General features: G+C 33.4%; 2 protein-coding genes across 2 annotated transcripts; both read right to left on the bottom strand.

Moving 5' to 3' along the window:
* Positions 1-1,703: 1,703 nt before the first annotated feature.
* On the bottom strand, positions 1,704-3,751 carry LOC116349059 (pickpocket protein 28-like). Its single transcript, XM_031780312.1, has 7 exons — positions 3,667-3,751; positions 3,477-3,595; positions 3,171-3,413; positions 2,861-3,103; positions 2,303-2,781; positions 2,045-2,249; positions 1,704-1,983 (listed from the first exon to the last, which is right to left on the bottom strand). The coding sequence occupies exons 2-7, from the start codon at positions 3,584-3,586 to the stop codon at positions 1,704-1,706; spliced, it is 1,560 nt and encodes a 519-aa protein (XP_031636172.1). The 5' UTR covers positions 3,587-3,595; positions 3,667-3,751.
* An 8-nt stretch (positions 3,752-3,759) lies between these two features.
* LOC116349057 (pickpocket protein 28-like) lies at positions 3,760-4,761 on the bottom strand (the record flags this gene model as incomplete). Its single annotated transcript, XM_031780311.1, has 3 exons — positions 4,284-4,761; positions 4,006-4,219; positions 3,760-3,937 (listed from the first exon to the last, which is right to left on the bottom strand). Coding segments are annotated over exons 1-3 (870 nt in total), but the record flags the coding sequence as incomplete, so codon positions are not given.
* Between the last annotated feature and the right edge of the window lie 13,779 nt (positions 4,762-18,540).

Below are 18,540 nucleotides of genomic sequence, written 5' to 3'. Positions count from 1 at the left end.
ATAAAATTAATTCAAAATCATCCGTGTCAGTTTATAACTTATTACAATAGATATAAAATACATATTATATTATGCATTTATGTTTTCTTATTTTAGCAATATTTTTCTTGTATCTGATGCGAACTTTTCCAAAACTTCGTTCAATATCTTGTTTTTATTTTCTTTTACAAGCTCGCGGTGAATGCTTAACATGCAAAGACCTGTAATGAATTAAACTTTAGAGTGTTATTCATATTTATTGTTACACAGTTAGCTACCTGTGAGACGGTTTGCGAGCATTGTTGTGCGGAGCCACGTTTTCACTCTTCTCAGTGTACTAAATGAACGTTCTATTGTACATGTGGTGCAAGGAAGGGCTAACGCTATCAATAGAACTTGTTTAATCGTAGGAAAAAAAGTGTTTGCTTCTCGAATAACATCGCACAATTCTAATTTTTCGAGTTTTTCACTGGTCAGCTTTTTCGATATTTTCTATTTCCGTTTTCAAAGCTGTATATGTATTTTTCCACACTCCAATTGATCTGGAATTTTATCTATCCATATATACAAGATCAGAGCAGGCCAAGAAATTGAAACTTATTGATAATATTCAATGAGATAATAGAATATGTCATTGCATTAGCACTTATTTTTCATCATAAAAAAATTGTATACTTAATTTTGATAAAAAAAAAATAACTTTGATAAGTCTACTGCAAACAAACCCAAAAAATAACAAATCCCTTACATCAGTTCGTTGGTAATAAAACAAACACATATGTGAAGAAAGAAAACAACCGATTCATCTATAAATGCAAAGAGTTGGCTATCGCTTTCAATTGTGATGTTTATGCCTCATATAAACAAAACAATGTAAGTTTTATACTTTGCTTTGTCGCTGTTTTGAGACGTTAGTTTGATAAATTCAGTAACAAATGTTTATATAATTACAAACAGACTCTAAATGATCCAACGAACTGATGTCATCGATTTTTCAAAAAAAAAAATGAGTAAAATTTGAAATGTGAAATAGCTCTTTCGATTATTAGTTCATCGGTCCTCTAAAAAATTTTTTTTGATGTCTGGCATTTTAAAAATCGAGGACAATTTGCTCAGGGGGGTCTGCCGCCCCCCCCCCCTGCCCCCCTCTGGCGACGCCCTTGGAGAATGGATTAAATATTGATTGTGTGCGCCGTAGCTTAGATATTAAATAAAATGTATATAAAATTACTTCTGTGTTTTTGTCTAAAAAAAACGATGACTCTATATAAAAAAACGTACTGTACATGCATACTCTGTTTTTTATTGATGATATGTTGCATTGCTTTTTCATTAGGAATGTCACTCAAGATATCCATAACTTTAAATTTTTATGGCTTTTTTCCACATACATCTAGCATTTCTACTGCATTTGCGTATATTTCCAGATATGGTATTAAAAGTATTCTTTTAAACATATAATTCTTATGGCAACAACGTCAATATTATTTATTTTAACATATCATATTTTGTGAATTCCTCATTGTTAGTGTCGTTAAAGCATTAAGTGTCAGAAATTGCTTACACAGAAACAAATATTCGAGAATATTTCACACAATTTGATTCTCTAATAAAAATCTTGAAGAAAACTAATAAAAAACTGAATAATGAAGTGATAAAGTAATAGCATAACAATCACTTGGATGCTATGTTTTAAAGCAAGTTAAGTCTATGACCCCAATCCATTATATCCACGCATTAGTCACTTGTCGAGGTGCTATATTGCTAGCATTTTGATGATTTGGTGCTGCCGCATTCTTCGCTTTCAAGGAGCGAAGCTTCCAGAATAAATGCAAAGTGGCAAAATAAATTATTTCGATGAAGCTCAATGCAGAAAAACCCGTGAAAAGTCCAAGCAAACCACCACAAACTGCTAAGAAATCACCGTAAGTGTACAGCTCATTCCTTTTGACTGTGTTTATATCTGGGACGTTGAAGGCAAAAAGAACTATTGTAAGATATTTACTAAAACGATTGAAGAGGGAATTAGTGTATTTTTAATTTTATTTAATTGTTGTAATCGTACTCTTTCGGTACATCCCAATGATTTAACGAATCCGGGTCCACCGCAGTCCGGTCGCAGTTTGCGTTGTATTTGATAAATGTACATGCTGGTATGCAATTACATTCTTCTTCAAATGTTTTACCTATATTTGTGGTTTGAATTTTCCATTTTGCTTCCTTCATACACTCTATCTTTGCTCCCCCACAGATTCGAGTACTCTTGTCTCCTACGCAGAAATTAAATATCAATTTTTTATAGTAAAGGCAATATGTCATATACTTGGCTGCGAAAATTTCACGCATCCGCACTCTTGCTTTGTGAAGTTCGCCAAACATTCTTCTTTGCAGTTGATTTGCGTGTACATTTTGAAGAAATGCAACTGTCGCTCATCGCCATAAAAACATTCTCGTTGATGTGGTTTGAAGCGACGCAATTTTTCGGTGGTTGTTGTTAATACAGGATCAATCTTTATCACGTTACTATGTAAAAACGGTATTTGAAAGTACCTATGTGACGTTTGCAATGTTTCACCAGGCGTGGATAAAAATATTTTAAATCCTTGCTCGATGCCACTACATTGAGGCTCCACATTATTTTTAGAGGTAAGAAGTGAAAGGCCCATGTAAACTTTTCTTCCTGACAAAACAGCCTGGAATGGATAATTTCCATCATTGAATGGATTTGAATATCCATTTTGTAGACTCCAGTGTGAGGATACATTCTGATTATTTTCAACCGTCCTCATGTTCATTATCATTCTAAAAATATAATGTGTGATGTATTTGGTTGTAAGCGTATTAAGGTGCGGACGAATTTTTCTATTGGTAATAAACCCACCCGTCTGTGTATATTTCATGCGAATTCAAGGCGTTGAATGTAAAACAAAGACCTTTCTCTGTGAACATGGGTTTAAAATTCTTGATGCAATCTTTAAAATGCCATCGACATAGAAATACTTCCAAATTGGGTGCAATATCTCGAAGGGTATTGTACATAGATTCATTTGCAAAATCGTCGTCAAGCTCAATTTGACCTGGTAGATATGGGCACACTTGAGCCAAAGCATTGACACGGATGGCGCTAGAAAGAACGCAGAAAAAATTGAGAAAAATTCCGAAAATTCGAACAATTTTTTTAAATTACCTACTTTATGTGAGATAAATTGGATTGAGATTTAAGCGACTCAAGTGCTGATGCTATATTCAATTTATGTTTCTGCGCTTTAATGTCTGGGCATATTGTGAGGGTGGGAAATGGGATCGTCTCAATCAGTGATCGTGTGTCTGTTGTGCTTATTTTCACTGGGTTCTCTTGCCACTCGATATAGGTCTTCTGAATCATGGAACCGCTATACCAGAGAGCAACACCAATGGAGATCAACCATACCAATCTAAGTGAATGCGAATGCGAATGCTGAAAAAATTCTTGATCTCGATTTCATAAATGGATTTACCTCTCAATAATATGTAGCTTTTTTTCGGTCACATATCGAAGGCCATGGATGTTACTGTTTTTGCAGAATTCTTTAAAAAATATCCGCAACACCTGCCACAAAGTGTACATCCATCTCGTCTAATAACGACAAAATTGAAATGTAGATAAATGTCGAAGTTTTTTGGAAGATAAGTGATCAATGATCATACCAATCGATATTTGTAGTATAGCTTTTGGCCAAATGGTTCATAATCCTCCTGTGGCTGTATTTTTGGTGGTCTTGGACGATAAATGGTCCAAAACAAGCGAATTGTGGCATAATAGACGATTTCGACGATGCTCAAAAAGGAAATTCCAAAAAATAATCCAAGCAAACCACCGCAAATTGCTAGAAAATCAGTAAGTGTGTACCTTTCCACCCGTTTTTCTATTTTGACTTCGGGATCTTGGAAGAAAATGGAGACTCGTGTGGACAGTTGACTGATTTTTTGAAGATTTTTTTTAAATTATTTATGCGTTTTTATGAATATATTTAACATAGTCCATACCCTATTTCACTCGCTTCGAATCCAATATTGTTACTCTTGTTCGTCATAAATAAATTGTTTTTTTCAGTTTTTATATCGTACTGAATATCAATACATGATTCCATACAATTACATTCGTCACGAAACAATTTTCCATAATGGGATTCATATCTTTTCTGAGCGTCTATATAGCATCTGATACGCGCTGCACCACAGATTTTTATATGTTTGTCTCCTGTGAAAAATATGGAATTAATTTTGTTTTGGGAGCCAATTAATGGAATTTGCTGAATGCATACTTGGCATAGAAAATTTTACACATCCGCATTCATTTTTGGTGAAATTCGCCAAACACTCATCTTCGCAATTGGTTTTCGTATAGATTTTGAAGTATCGCAATTTTCGCTCAGAATTGAAAAAACATTGACGCTGATTTGATTTATAAAGGCTCATGCCTTTCGAAATATCTTTTAGTTTAGGTTTAATCGTTATCTTAATATCTTGTGACATTAAAATGAAGAGTTTATCATGAAATTTGGATATTCCTTCACCTGGAACATTTATATCCAACATGAATCCTTTAAGAAGGTGTGTACATATATGATCATAATCATTCGTGTTTTGCGAAACAACAAAATCCATAGCATAATTTTGACCCGCACCAATCATACGATTGGGATAAGTGTTGCCTTCAAATCCATCAGTATAACCACTTTCAAAACTCCAGCCAGATGTCATTGGACTGTTGATCGTGGTCATCTTCTTTCTTGACACCATTCTGAAAATTGTTGATTTACCTTTTTTCATCTTTACGAATTGGCAATTTAAGAGACTTACTCATCTGTATACATTTCATTCAAGCTCAAAGCATTAAATACAAAACATAGACCTTCCGTAGTCATTATTGGAATAAAATGGTCAGAGCACCTGATGTCACTTGATTGCCATTGGCATCCAGACAATGAATAATGAAGATTGGGAGCGAGGTTCTCAAGTACATCGTAGATGGATTCGTTTGTGAAATCATTTCGGTATTTAAGAAGTAAAGACAAAATTGGACAAATGTGTCCTAACGCATCAAATTGCGATGCCCTGCACAAAGATATTTATATACAAAAAAAGTCATCATTATGTATCTTTGCCGCAAAGTATTTCTTCGAATAAAAATATTAAATATCGAGATGTGAGTATTAAAGTCTCTAATATCTTCAAAAATTACTTACTCAATATCAGATAGTTTGCCAGAAAACTTTATATTCTGATCCTCTATTTTGAACTTAGATGATACATCCAATTTATTCTTTAAAGTTTTCACGTTGGGACAAATTGCTACGGTTGGGAATGGGATGGTCGAAATAGGTGCCACTTCATCAAAATTCAAGGTCATTGGATTCTCATTCCAGTCCAACCAAACGGCGCGAATCATAGTACCACACAAACCGAGTGATAAACCAAAACTAATTATCCACCACCATCTTATGTAAAAGTGAAATTAAAAAGGTGCCGAATAATTCGAAGTATATGTGGATTGTGGAAGAACTTGGACTCACCTTTCACTTTTGTGTAGCAATTTATCACTGAAGTAATGAAAACCATGAATATTGGTATTGCTACAGAATTCTTTGAAAAAAATACGAAATACTCGAATGAAGGAAGTAGTGAACCCTATCACCACTACTTGAATAAATTTAACGAACAATTTCACCTAAAAAACATTTTTCCTTAAATTACTAAATAATATAATATTTAATATTTTTTGAAGAAAATCACTTATTTTTAACTAACCACAAAGCTAATTAGACTGTGAATTATAGTCTGAACTCTGGTTTTCAACAAGTTCAAATGGTTCTTATTAAAGATTTTGCGAATTTTAAAACTCAAGAATGTAGAGAAGGACATGTTTCAAAACAGTAAAAAACACAGTAAATATCTTGCACAACCGTTGCTATTCACATTTATCTATGACCACGTACACTCAATTTGTGAAAATAATTTCATTTGATCGGGTTTTATTCGGACCAGAATAACATGGTAATGGAAAATTAAATCAACACATGCGAATAGCTTTTATGAAAATGCCAAACATATCATTTCACCGCTATTTCACGACATTACAAATGCATTTGAATTTTATTTATAAAATTGAATATCAATCAATAAAATCAGTTCGGTGGTTTGATTTGTTTATTACACTTTTATTCGTGACATTAAGCTATAATTCAAGATTCAAACTTATGCAACGCATGTTTGCTTTTAATTGATGTTTACCTTACGAAAAATCAATGCTAGGAACATATTATTCCATTTACAGTCAATGTGAACCATGTGTCTTATAACCAGAGTTTCACTCATTGCTGCTGCCATCCACAGCATAAAATTATATGCTTGCTGAGAATGGAATATTTGAGGGGTTCAGAGGAAAAATGTTATGTAGAAAAGATCCTCGGAAAAATGTTCGGGAGCTAAATGATATCATTTAGCAAAAGCTAATTGGAACTAAATAGCTTTAGTTGAGCTATTTGGTATCATTTAGAAGAGCTATTTGGTACCAATTAGCTTTGCTAAATGATAATAACCAATAATTCGACAACAATGAAAGTGGTTTCGCACTGATTCGACAACATTTAAGGGTCGAAAAATAGCCATGCACTCAACTCTCTAGCATTTTTTCGACGGAATTAGCCGAGTACAAAATAATTTTAAATCATTTTAAATGCATTCTAATGGATTGTATGCCATGCCAAACCATTATAAATATCGATTAAAGTCATTTTGAAGTCACTGTATACTATACCCGCTAAGCAAAAAGTTGCTCGCTCGATAACTCTTTCTTAAAAAGGAGTAAATCAAAATCGGGGGCTTACAAGGAATTTAATCTAACAACGATTTTAATATCATCATCTCATCTCTTATTTCAGTAAAGTTGAAAACAGTGTGGGAAAGTTAGACTTACAGATGTAAGTTCCATTTCATTTTTAATTTAAATGAATGTCGTTTTTGCATTCTTTAATAAAATTCATTCAACCACAAAAAGCCGTCCGAAAGTATTTCTATGTGAGAAAAATCACCATGGTGGTGAATTTTTTGTCATTTCATAAACTAAGTAAACTTTGATTCATTTACATAATTTCCTATGTGTTTTTAATTTTGTGTATATTTAGTGAAACTAAAATAGTTGATGACATTGCTGTTACGATACTGGCACCCTTTTATAATCCATGCCACATTTTTTTCATCACTTTTTATATTCTACTATTCTGCATCGGGATTCATTTTTCTCTCTTTCTTCCGCTTGAGCTTTCACAACGTTGGTAAACATTTGTTATAGCGCATAAATTGTGAAAATGCATTGTTTCGTAAAATGCACACATAATGATTTTCAGTACACGTACACAAAAACAAAAAACATCGCAGTTAATCTTAGCGTACGGTAAATATCTTTTCATTATGCAACTTTATTTTTGTTGCGAGCACGAGAAGTGCCGAGAAAATTGAGGCAAATTAATGTACGCAGAATGGGAACATACGACGAGTGTGGTGAAATAAAAACACCGTTTTATGTTTGACGAGAATATGTGAAAAGAATTGTGTGTGACTAAGTTTACCGTCATTTTATTTATACGAACAAATGATAAAAGATAATGAAACGAATGAAGACGGCAATGATGTAATATCATCGCACAAAATCGTACAATATTCCGTGAATGTTCTGAAGGATTGGTGCAATTTCACCATGTAGAATAAGAATAATAACACAAGTGAATGCAGAATGAAAACTATCTTGTCCTCTCTCGAACACCTTCATAAGATGCATACTATCAATCCATAAGCATTTATCTTTTGTTAAAGACACGCATCCATTACTTGAACTCATTAAAATACTTGCACCAAATGTAAGTCTGTGGTTCAACACACGCATCAAGAAAATATAACACATTATGCAATACAAACTGGAATATTTCATAAGTTCATGATTTTTGCAGATTCTCACTAGGATTTTCACTAGCTTTTCAAATGCAGCTTTAAACTTCCTCGTTGCTTGCAACAACTGTCAAAAGTTTTTCATAATTTCAATGCATTTCTTAGTAAAGTGTTTTAAATTTGTTCTACAGAGGAGTGAACGTTCAATGTGCCGCAGTTGTGTGCCACAACAGGGCATTGTGGTTCTGGAAAAACGAGAAGAAACCAAAACATCTGTTCGAAATGATATTAAAACTCATTGTTTTCGTCGATAAGATACGAGACTAAAGTACTTGCGTGAAGTAAAGAGCATGTCGACGACATGCTATAAATCATTGTTTGTTAATAACTCAACCGATTAGCACATTTATCATTCATGTTTTTCACTGGTATCATTTAAGCTTTCATTTCAAGAGTTTTTCATTGTGGTTTTGGCCCTTTTCTTCATTTGAAATATTCTTTGAAACTTTTGCATTGCTTTATCAATTGATAAACGCAACGCAGTTAAAGTCTTTCATTTGTTCAGACGATTTATCCGTTGCACATTGAACGCGCAAGAAAATTATCTATTCAGACAGCGTTCCGTCGATTGACATTCCGAATCGTGAATCAATGGAGTTCATGCCAAACATTGAGAGAATCCCGAACCGTCATTATCCATGCCGATGTCGCTTGCAGGACATATTCGGTTTTTTTTTTCGTTTTGAAAAACGTTGGACGTGGTTCGTGTTTGAGGTGCTACTTGAATTAAATGACAGTATAGATGTCGATTGTATGCTTGATTTTGCATTGGGTCACATTTTCAGCACGTTCTCGACAAGATTCAATATCGTCTTTTCACACAACTCTCACTCTCGACATTTGGTCATTTGCTTTGATAATGCCGTACACTTGTCGAACTACTCTCATGATATCCGACTCAGTTTAGTTTCTTGCCCAGATTCAGTTAAGTTCATGGATTTTGTCATTGTTCGGCCATTAGTTACATCATCGATGGTTGCACGTTTTGCATTTACATTTTTCATCATCACCCCATCGGTACGGTTCATCATCGCTCTTGGTTCGCCGACGGATGAATCTATTAACATTCTGCTCGTCTCTTGTATATTGCCTTTTTTTAAATGGTCGATGCTCGACAGATGCATCAGTTTTTGGTAATTGCACAACTACAATTGTGTGTGCGCTTCTTTCGTTCACGTTTCGTTTGCCAACAAGCTTTCGGCAATAGTTGTTAAACTAGTTGTTGATGTTTCATTCGGTGTCGAAAAGATTGTTGGAATAGTACCATTCGTCGAAGTTATTAATTTTACAGTCTGGCCAATGGTGCAGTGGCCTTTTTCCATCGACATGCAAAATCTCTCAATGCTCCCGATTGATTCCCGTTTGAATGAAGCCTTAATCGCATCTGTTGTTACACTACTTACAATGTAGATTCTGAATGGAAAAAAACATGATATCAAAAGAAAGATAGAGAGAAAAGAACCGAAACACACACAATCACCAGCCAAAATGAAACTTAGCCAAAAGTTTTTGCACAAGCAATTTAAAATCATTAATAAAATTTATTACATTAAAATACAAATTAGGTTTTTCAAGCGTTGCATGCGATGGTTGTGGCCGTTATCGCTATCGTTATTCCACAACATTCTTATAGTTACATTGAAAATATTCAATTTCAATTCGTGTCGGTCGTTCTTTCAACATCTTCCAAACCGTTTTACATTTTACATCGCGAAAATCTTCGCTTGCTTGTTATAGCAAGAAAAAAAATGCCATTAAATATTTCATGCACATCTTACGCTCTGTTCTTTTTTACATTTACACAAATTTTCATTTTTGAATAGAGATGTCTGCTAATTTGCATAGTATGCATGGTCGTGGATGCATTTTCTTCTTTCGAACGAAGTCAAAAGAAACGTAAAACCACACAAAAACTTTCACAATGGGCTTTTTTTTTCATCGATTATGTAATTATGTTATTGTTGCTCACAGTTGTTCATCGATACTTTCAAGGAAATTGCAGCGCAGTTTCGGATTAATAAAAGTTATGACCGACTTTGGTAACATCACTTTAAATTATCAATAGAAGAAGGCTTTCTGTCTGATTCCTTCTCGGTGCCGAACCTGGGAAGGGCAAAATTGGGCATTAGCGACGGCAAAATCGATAATAGCGAAATATCACATAATTGATCATTTCAAAAGATTGCCAACGAAGCGAAAAATCAATATTTGTGAAATGAGTCGTAGTCTTGTCAATAAAACAAGCATATTACATCAACATAAATTATTTGCGTATAAAATTTCTTTTGCTGCTATAAGAAAGCGACAACTTAAAGAATCGACACTTTTCTCTCTCTCTTTTTTATCGAAACAAAATTCCACTCTAATTAACTGTGTGCTTATGCTTGCCATTTGCCCCGTTTGCGAATACTTAAATCGTCAGTTTGCTGTTGTGAAAATCCGGTGTAAGAAATCTATGGCTTCCTTTCATTGGTCTTTTTAGTATTTAAGTAGTTTTACATTGTCGGCATTTTTCGTCGTATAACACATTTTTTCCTGTTTTTCTTCTCATAACGAAAAGGAAAAAAACTCGGTCACAGTCTTGCCATACACGATAATGTGTTATTATAATGATTATTATTATTAAATCGTTTTTCCCACGAATACGGGGGCCGATTAAAAAAAAGCCATAAATTGAGAATGTAACACCAATTGTAATGGTGAACGAGGAGAAGAAAAAGAAACGTATAATCTCAGATAAGGTTGTCAACAATTTCCAGATTGTATCAAATGCAAAAACTCGATGGTATATAAATATTAGACATGCCGGCGTCACACAATCATCAAGTGGTTCGAGCATTTTTCTTTTCATTTGGCGCAAAAAAATGTTTTTCTTTTTCGTCGATGCAAATGATGTTCATACCAATTGGATAGAATTCATTTAGTTATACTATGTATTATAACTGCTTCAATGTATTTTTACATTTACTAATTTTCAAGTGGTTTTGAAACTCAATCCGAATTCCTTTCTCGAATGAATAGAAATTCACAAACACCGCCATAGTGATGATGATGATGATGATTATAATGGTGGTGTTTGCATTTAAATGGATAAAAAAATGTGTGGTAGTGAGAAAACTGGGTTTTATGTCGCGTGATTACCAACTATTAAGTTTAGCTTGATGTAATTTCAGTTATTGTTGTAAATATATATTATGTTCGTTTTTTTTGGTGCCTGATAAGCAGCATAAGTTGCCGCAGCAAACCGAAGAACGTGTGCAAAAAATGAAAGAAAAAAGAATCCACATCATTTTCAGAACAACTTGATGCGAATAACCGACTAAACCTTATGCTTCGCATCAAATTGGCCCATTTTTCATGCGGCTCTTGACGTATTCGTTTATCTCATTTGGTTCCATTTTCATGGTGCTTGTGCATGATATCTTTTTGTCGGTTTTTTTTGTTCGCTTGTCTTTTTCGAATTGCTAATTATATTTTCGTCTGATAAAATGGATGAAAATGCGATGCGACGCCTAAATGGTCAATTATTTCCGAAATTAAATGGATTATATTAAATGGCAAGCAATTTTACAACGGTCGAACATACAAATGAATATTAAAATGAGAAATTGGCATTTCTCGAAAATGACATCAAAATGCGATCGAATCACCAATTTACTTATTGGATTTGGGATTTTAGCTCCTTTTTGTTTCAATAGGTTTGTGTCCTACAAGGATCTTATTAAATTATTACACAATCAATTTGCCAAACGCTATTCAACGGAAAAGTGATATGGATACATTCTGAAAATTGGAGAGTTTAATTTAGCACAAAACGAGCCCGTATATTCAGATATATCAGAAGAATTTACCAATTCGTGTCTGATCTAAATAGATATAATTTTAATCGAAGAATCCATCTCGTTGGATGAAATTCAAGCGTTCATGGTCAAATTAGTTACACAAAATCTTAACCAATAAAGTATAAAATTGGAATGCAGTAGACAGATACCATGATATGCTGTGCATGATTGGTAAAATGATTTCATTTCTTTTAAATGATAGAGAGAAAAAAGACATTGGAAACCATCACAAAATGGACGATAAACATTCGTATGTAATTCACCTTTGTCCCCGAACATTTGATTTCGGTCATAAACGAGAAAAAAAAGGTGAATGGAATTGTTCGGTTGTAGAAAATGAAAGCGAACAAAACTGGCGCACATTCATTTATGATTCTTGCCTAAATTGTCGGGTTATTTGTCTACTGAAAATTGCCAAAGAACTTGGGATAATGTGTTTCGTTTTCTCTATTCGGCGAAATATTTATCGAAAATAATGAAATTCTCGAGAGAGAAATTTCAACCGAAAAACGTGCACACATAAACTTTACTTTATCCATTATCCGTTGACCGTTGTCGTTTATTTTACGTTTATGTAGGTTATTTATTCATTTATTTCTTTATGTGCTTTTTTGTTCTTGCTCTTTCCCCCAAATGTTTGTCGTTTTATGACTATCAATGTCCTGTGCGCAATGAAAGAGCACACCGTTTCAAACAATGTCGACGAAGGCCAGTCGGGAGGTGGGTTTTTTTCAGTTTGTTTGTTTGTTTGGTTTTTTTTTTTCTTTCATTTTATTGCCGCGTACTGAACGATACTAACAATGAAGCTTAATGACCTTGAGCATTGCATTCAAAATAAACGCCGTACGATGAACTATCAAGCAATTGCTTATGCTTATTCACAACATCGTACAACTAGCAACAACAAAACGCATTATGGATTACTAACCATGTCACCTGATGTTGAATATAACTGTATTATTATTATCCGTTAAATGTGTGTATACGAAGCTATCATTAAGCACGTCGCACAATGCAAGGAAAAAATAACCGGCACACACTCAAAACACACATACATATACACAAACCACTTTTAATGACAATTTACACTATGATCGACAACATATGGGAAAATTATAGGTTATGACCGTAATCAAGGTGTGAAATACGTGCACCATTAGCTAAAATCATACAATACAGCTAGTCTGCCAGCAAGTTGTATGACTTAAATCATTAAAATGAGATGAACGGCTAATTATTCTTCGAAGAATTTTGTAGTTTTCCTTTTAATCGCTATGAAACTTGAACACTTTTGGTTTTGAATTCAGTGAATTTGCCAGCGATTTATTTTCAACTACAAACACGCAAAATGGTCATTGTATTTTAAAGAAGTGATTGAACAAGTCATTTAAAATCACATTTTAACGCTTCGTTTCATCTTTTCTTGGGACAGGTAAAATTTCCACCGTTTATTTTTCAACAATAAAATCGTTTCCAAACGGCAATGGCCGATCGTTTTTCGAGAAATATTTGCATCAACTATAAATTGATGAATCCGAATTTGAGCAACAAAATATCAAGTTCAACAATGACTTAAGTCTATTTATTTTGTAAGCGCATCCAAAAGTGTAGCCATAAAATGTGCTACCAAAATCTCATTTTATCTTTTTAATGAGAATGATGTGATCTATTTTTTTCGTCACATCTTCTGTGTCACTGTCGCCCCCCTTTTCTGTGCGCTTCATTTCCATTTGCGAATTGCTCACGTTAATTAATTTCTTCATAAACCCAGTTTTTGGCTGACAGCCGAGATTCCTTCATGCTGTGTGAAGAGTACGCAATTTTATTAGATTCACGCGATTTAAATTTTGGCACAAAGATAAATGCTGCATTACGCATTTACACTGGAATTCCATAAGCGACGCACACACATTGGCGCGGATCATCAAACAAGGCGAATTAAATTTAATATTATGATCTTAACACATTTTATTAACGCCGCGCATAAAAGAAGGTAATGACATTTTTAAACAATGGCCATGGCTAAATTTAAAGTGGCAGTGTGAGTGACAGCGATGGAATGAATGGCGAAAAAAAAGTTACAAAATAATCGCTCTAAATTAAATGTCTGCAGTGAAATGCTGCTACCAATCTCAAATGCATAGCGAAAAAAAACGAACAATTTCAATTGCGATGACAATAACAAATGATATCATTATAACTTTATTCGTTGAGATTTACTCATTTTTACTCTCAACAATCCTGTAATTAAATTTAATTAGACGCTTTTTTTGACAAACGACAACAATGTGAAACACTGACACAATGCATGGCTTCGGATGGATGAAGAACGGGAAAAGTAACAAAAACACTCAAAATTCATTTGTCAACGAGCTCAGCTTTCGTACAATATATGCAGTGCACTCGTTTCGGTCGATGGCAAAATTCATGGAAATTCAAAAAAAAAAAATGAACATTAACGAGAAAAGACTGAGATCAAAAAACAAATCACGATTTCCAATTCAACAAATATAGTTAATGTCAAGTGGAAAATAACTCCTGAGATTTTCACTTATTATTTTACCGCAATCAACATTCACATGCAAATATGCGCTCGTCTAATGCGGTCAAATGGATTTAGATCCGCTTTCAGCGCTTAATTTGACTTGAATGTAATAAATAATATGGCTTTTTTGAGATTTGCGATGAAATTGAAATTGGGCTAGATTTATTTGGAATAGTTTCCAAAAAAAAACCGTATGCCGAAACTTTCACGAAATAGAAGTGAATCCGAACATGCAAACCACACAAATTAATTACGTTTTTTAAAAGCCGCCGAAAGGTCGCAACACATTCCATATATGCGTTTTAATTTGAATATTGGCGCTGGATTAAATGCCGTATGGTTTTTATGATTTCAAATTTAAAAAATATTGGCATTGAGCATTTTTTGGCTGACATTATTATTCGGTTTTTTTAAAAAAATTATTTCGACTGGGAATTCGCAATATTGTTCATTGAAATTTTTTTCATTATTGTCAAACATTGTAATTTATCGGTCAAAATAAGTTTCAAATAAAATAAAAATTAATCAAAAAAAGAAATCATCGACTGATATTAAAGCACATATATTCGGAATGTTTTTAAAAATAAATAAATGGCATCATGATTTCATTGTGACTTGGTATCGTATTGTAAAAAAGCTAATTCCGAACAAATTAAAAATCCGTACAACTCTTTTCCCGTCTTTTCCATAACGATGTTGAATATTCCAATTTTGCGTGATTTGTTTATCGTTTTATGCTACACCACTTTTTCGTAACTTCTGTCATTTTTTTCTCTCAAAATGTTCAGCCATTTTTTTTTGTTATTAATGAACTAAAATGCATCGGAATAAAACCCATGACACGGATGCTCTTCCACACGTTTCTTTATTCTCACAATTTGTTGTTTGTTTTCATGGTGTTTTTTGTGCAACATTTATTCCCACTTTGAAATTGTAAACGGAATTTTCCAGAATTTTCACATCACATTCATTTCTATTACACGTTCATTGCAAGCAAAGAAAATGAAAGAAAGAGGAATTTTGCTTGGTGACACTTGATGAGGATCGCGTGTTTATTTACCCAGCAAAAAGCGTTTCAAATGCTAGTGTGAATACGGCACGTTCGGATTGGAACGTTATTTGGAACGAAACAGAAGATGAAGGAAAATGTACAATTTTTTCTTGGCTTGTGCATTTTTTTTCCTCGCAATTTAATCGATGTATTTATTGGGTACGATGTTTTAAAAACGGATTTTCTCTCACACTTTTCAAATGAATACAATTGATTTTGTTTACTAGGCAAACTAAGCGAGCATTCTATTGTTTTAAGATGTGTTTTAGTCTTCAGCTGCTCGTTTCACACGAAAAATTCTATTACATTTTTATGATGCATTCATTTGCATGCAAATTATTCCGTTGACATTTTTGCTTTATTCATTTATTATGGTTGCATTTTGCTCTAAACTTATTCGTCACACGTCATGGTGGCACACCATGATAGCTGAATGCAATTATGCACTCTGATACCTTGTTTATTTGAAATGATTCACGTAATGTAACACTCATTCAATTTGAGCGTCTAACTTTGGTTGACTTTAATTAAGTGCTGAAAGGCAGAAATAATTTTTTTGTCGATTTACGAGATGGATAATTTGGATATTAAAGTTTAATGGAAGGAAATAAGTCTATATATTTCGGATGGATATCCATCCGAGATATTTTAGCATATCTGGATATTCAATGCAACTGCACAGCGCCAGAGCTGTGTGCGTCGCTAATAGAATCTACGGTATGTCGCGACGTATATGTGTATCAAGTGGCGCACGTACACAGTCACACTGTGTCTGTATTTTACGTGTAGCGACATACCGTAGATTATATGTGCGACGCACACAGCTCTGGCTCTGTGCAGTTGCGTTAAATATCCAGATATTCTAAAATATCTCGGATGGATATCCATCCGAAATACATAGACTGAAGGAAATGTAAAGATTCTATTACTTTCCAAAATCTTAGTATTGAAGTATTGATAGCTAAACGTAATTGACTTCTGGCATTACATTCTCTCATGTTTGGAAAATTGCCCGTTTTCTTTAATAATTCATTTCAAAATCCAGCAAAAACGGGGTCATTTGAAACTATAATCTTAATTCGACTTAATACATACTGTAACAAGTGACAATTATTTATCAACAGTGAATTCTTTTTGTTTGCATGTTTTTATGCAGAATATCAAGAATTTACCACAGCTTATTCACTTGTATGTGAAAGTAAAAATAACAATTCTTCCTGTAATTAAAACAAAAGAAAAGTTCATTTAATTACCAATTACTACTATTTGAAATAAATCCTCTCGGGTTTATCAATTTGTGTTTGGTGGCTAAAATCCAAAGTATATTGTTGGTTTCAATTCATTGCCGATAAATTGTCGAAACTTCAACGAATTCTAAACGTTTTTCAAAAAGTGCACGTCCAATTCGAACGGTCAAAATCAAACAAAATTTGTTACACCGCAAATCAAACAAAAAGTTCAAATTGTCGTCATCACACTCAATGAGGAAATAGGACGATTCTATTAGGTACATTGATTGAACATCGACACATAAACGAATTAATCAAACTGAAAACACAAAATGACGTGTATTTTTGTTCATATATCTGATGTATAATAATCCCACTTGCTGAAATTTCTGTTTGATTTTCACGTTTGTTTGCGGAACATGATGAATCTTTTTCCGGGGATGAAATTTTCGTTCGCTAGCACAGCAGAAAGATTTACTATCACATTTTTTCCAAGTTCCTTCGTATAAATCAAACTAACAGCAATTCATCATGCCAAACAGTTTGAAAGAAAAGCTCCTTGTTGGGATATTGAATCTTTATTAGTTTTTGTATTACAGAATGGACACCGATTTATCACATTTATTTACATTCACGCTATCTCATCGCTTAACACGTGCCATATGTTTTAATTGAACTTTTATTTGTAGCCAAGACAATAATTCGATGAAAATATACATTGCATATATCCATTGATTTCACATATACAGTGCCGTCAGAAAATTTGAGACCAAGCTCATTTTTTTCATACAATTTCATACAAATTGACGATTTTTTGGAGCAATATTTAATATATTTCGGAAATAGTTAGACCCTTAATTTTTTGTACACTTATTATTTTATTTACGGAGAGTAAACTAGTGAAGTTTTACCAAAAAATATCTACGCGTTTACAAAATATCCGAGGTTTGCACTTTCAAGTGTGAAAAATGACACATTTTGTAAACTTCACTAGTTTATTCTCCGTAAATAAAATAATAAGTGTACAAAAAATTATGGGTCTAGCTATTTCCGAAATATATTAAATATTGCTCCAAAAAATCGTCAACTTCAGACATTATAATGAGATATTTTTAGCCAGATGAATCAGCTCAGCCAGATATCGTCAGGAGCTGAAATTGAGTGAAAACAATAGAAGTGATTGTTATGGTTATAATTACACTTACATTACTACAATCACTATAACAATCACTTTTATTGTGTTCACTCCATTTCAGCTCCTGACGATATCTAGCTGAGCTGATTCATCTGGCTGAAAATATCTCATTATAATGCCTGGTCAACTTGTATGAAATTGTATGAAAAAATGAGCTTGGTCTCAAATTTTCTAACGGCACTGTATAATCGAGTGTATTCATTTTAAGCTCTCAATACAAATTAAGCCGATTTACTATTTCTTTACTGTTTGCAATGAAATTAATCGAACGATTTATAAATAACGAAATGGATTTTGCGAATGAACTGTAATGAAAAGTATTTAATTGTCTTCTAATCAAAAGTTTGGGCAAATCTGCTGGAAAATCAAATGAATGTTGGGTCAAAAAAATGGCTGCGATTTTTCGTCAATTAATTTTTTAGTGGATTCTTTTTAAAAATTGATAATGTGGTTGTATCTATTTTAATCTCCATTTCAATATGCCGTTCGTGAATGACGTAATTAAGCCTCTCGTTTGAAGCGAATATTTTTTCGTCTCTAAAGATTTCATGGATTATTTGTGTTATACGTTTGATGTGGCAGCTTTGTTTGAAGTACCAAAAAGTTGTCGAAATATTCAGCTCATCGTAAATACGATGTCAATTATTTTGTTGAATGACTCCATAAATCCGGAATGTCGTCAATTTCACTTCCAACTTTTATTACTCTTTGAC

Source organism: Contarinia nasturtii, unplaced genomic scaffold (assembly GCF_009176525.2).
Source record: "Contarinia nasturtii isolate CC-2019 unplaced genomic scaffold, AAFC_CNas_1.1 Cnas_scaffold_2806, whole genome shotgun sequence".
Taxonomy (NCBI): Eukaryota; Metazoa; Arthropoda; class Insecta; order Diptera; family Cecidomyiidae; genus Contarinia; species Contarinia nasturtii.
This window is presented reverse-complemented; position numbering and strand designations above follow the sequence as displayed.

What these genes read in the sequence shown, in the direction of transcription:
- LOC116349059 (XM_031780312.1), bottom strand. Translation starts at nt 3,586, where the DNA reads ATGTACACTTTGTGGCAGGTGTTGCGGATATTTTTTAAAGAATTCTGC. An exon ending in AAGCTACATATTATTGAGAG is followed by an intron (nt 3,414 to 3,476) that starts GTAAATCCATTT and finishes GCATTCACTTAG; the next exon opens with ATTGGTATGGTTGATCTCCA. An exon ending in CGTGAAATTTTCGCAGCCAA is followed by an intron (nt 2,250 to 2,302) that starts GTATATGACATA and finishes ATTTCTGCGTAG; the next exon opens with GAGACAAGAGTACTCGAATC.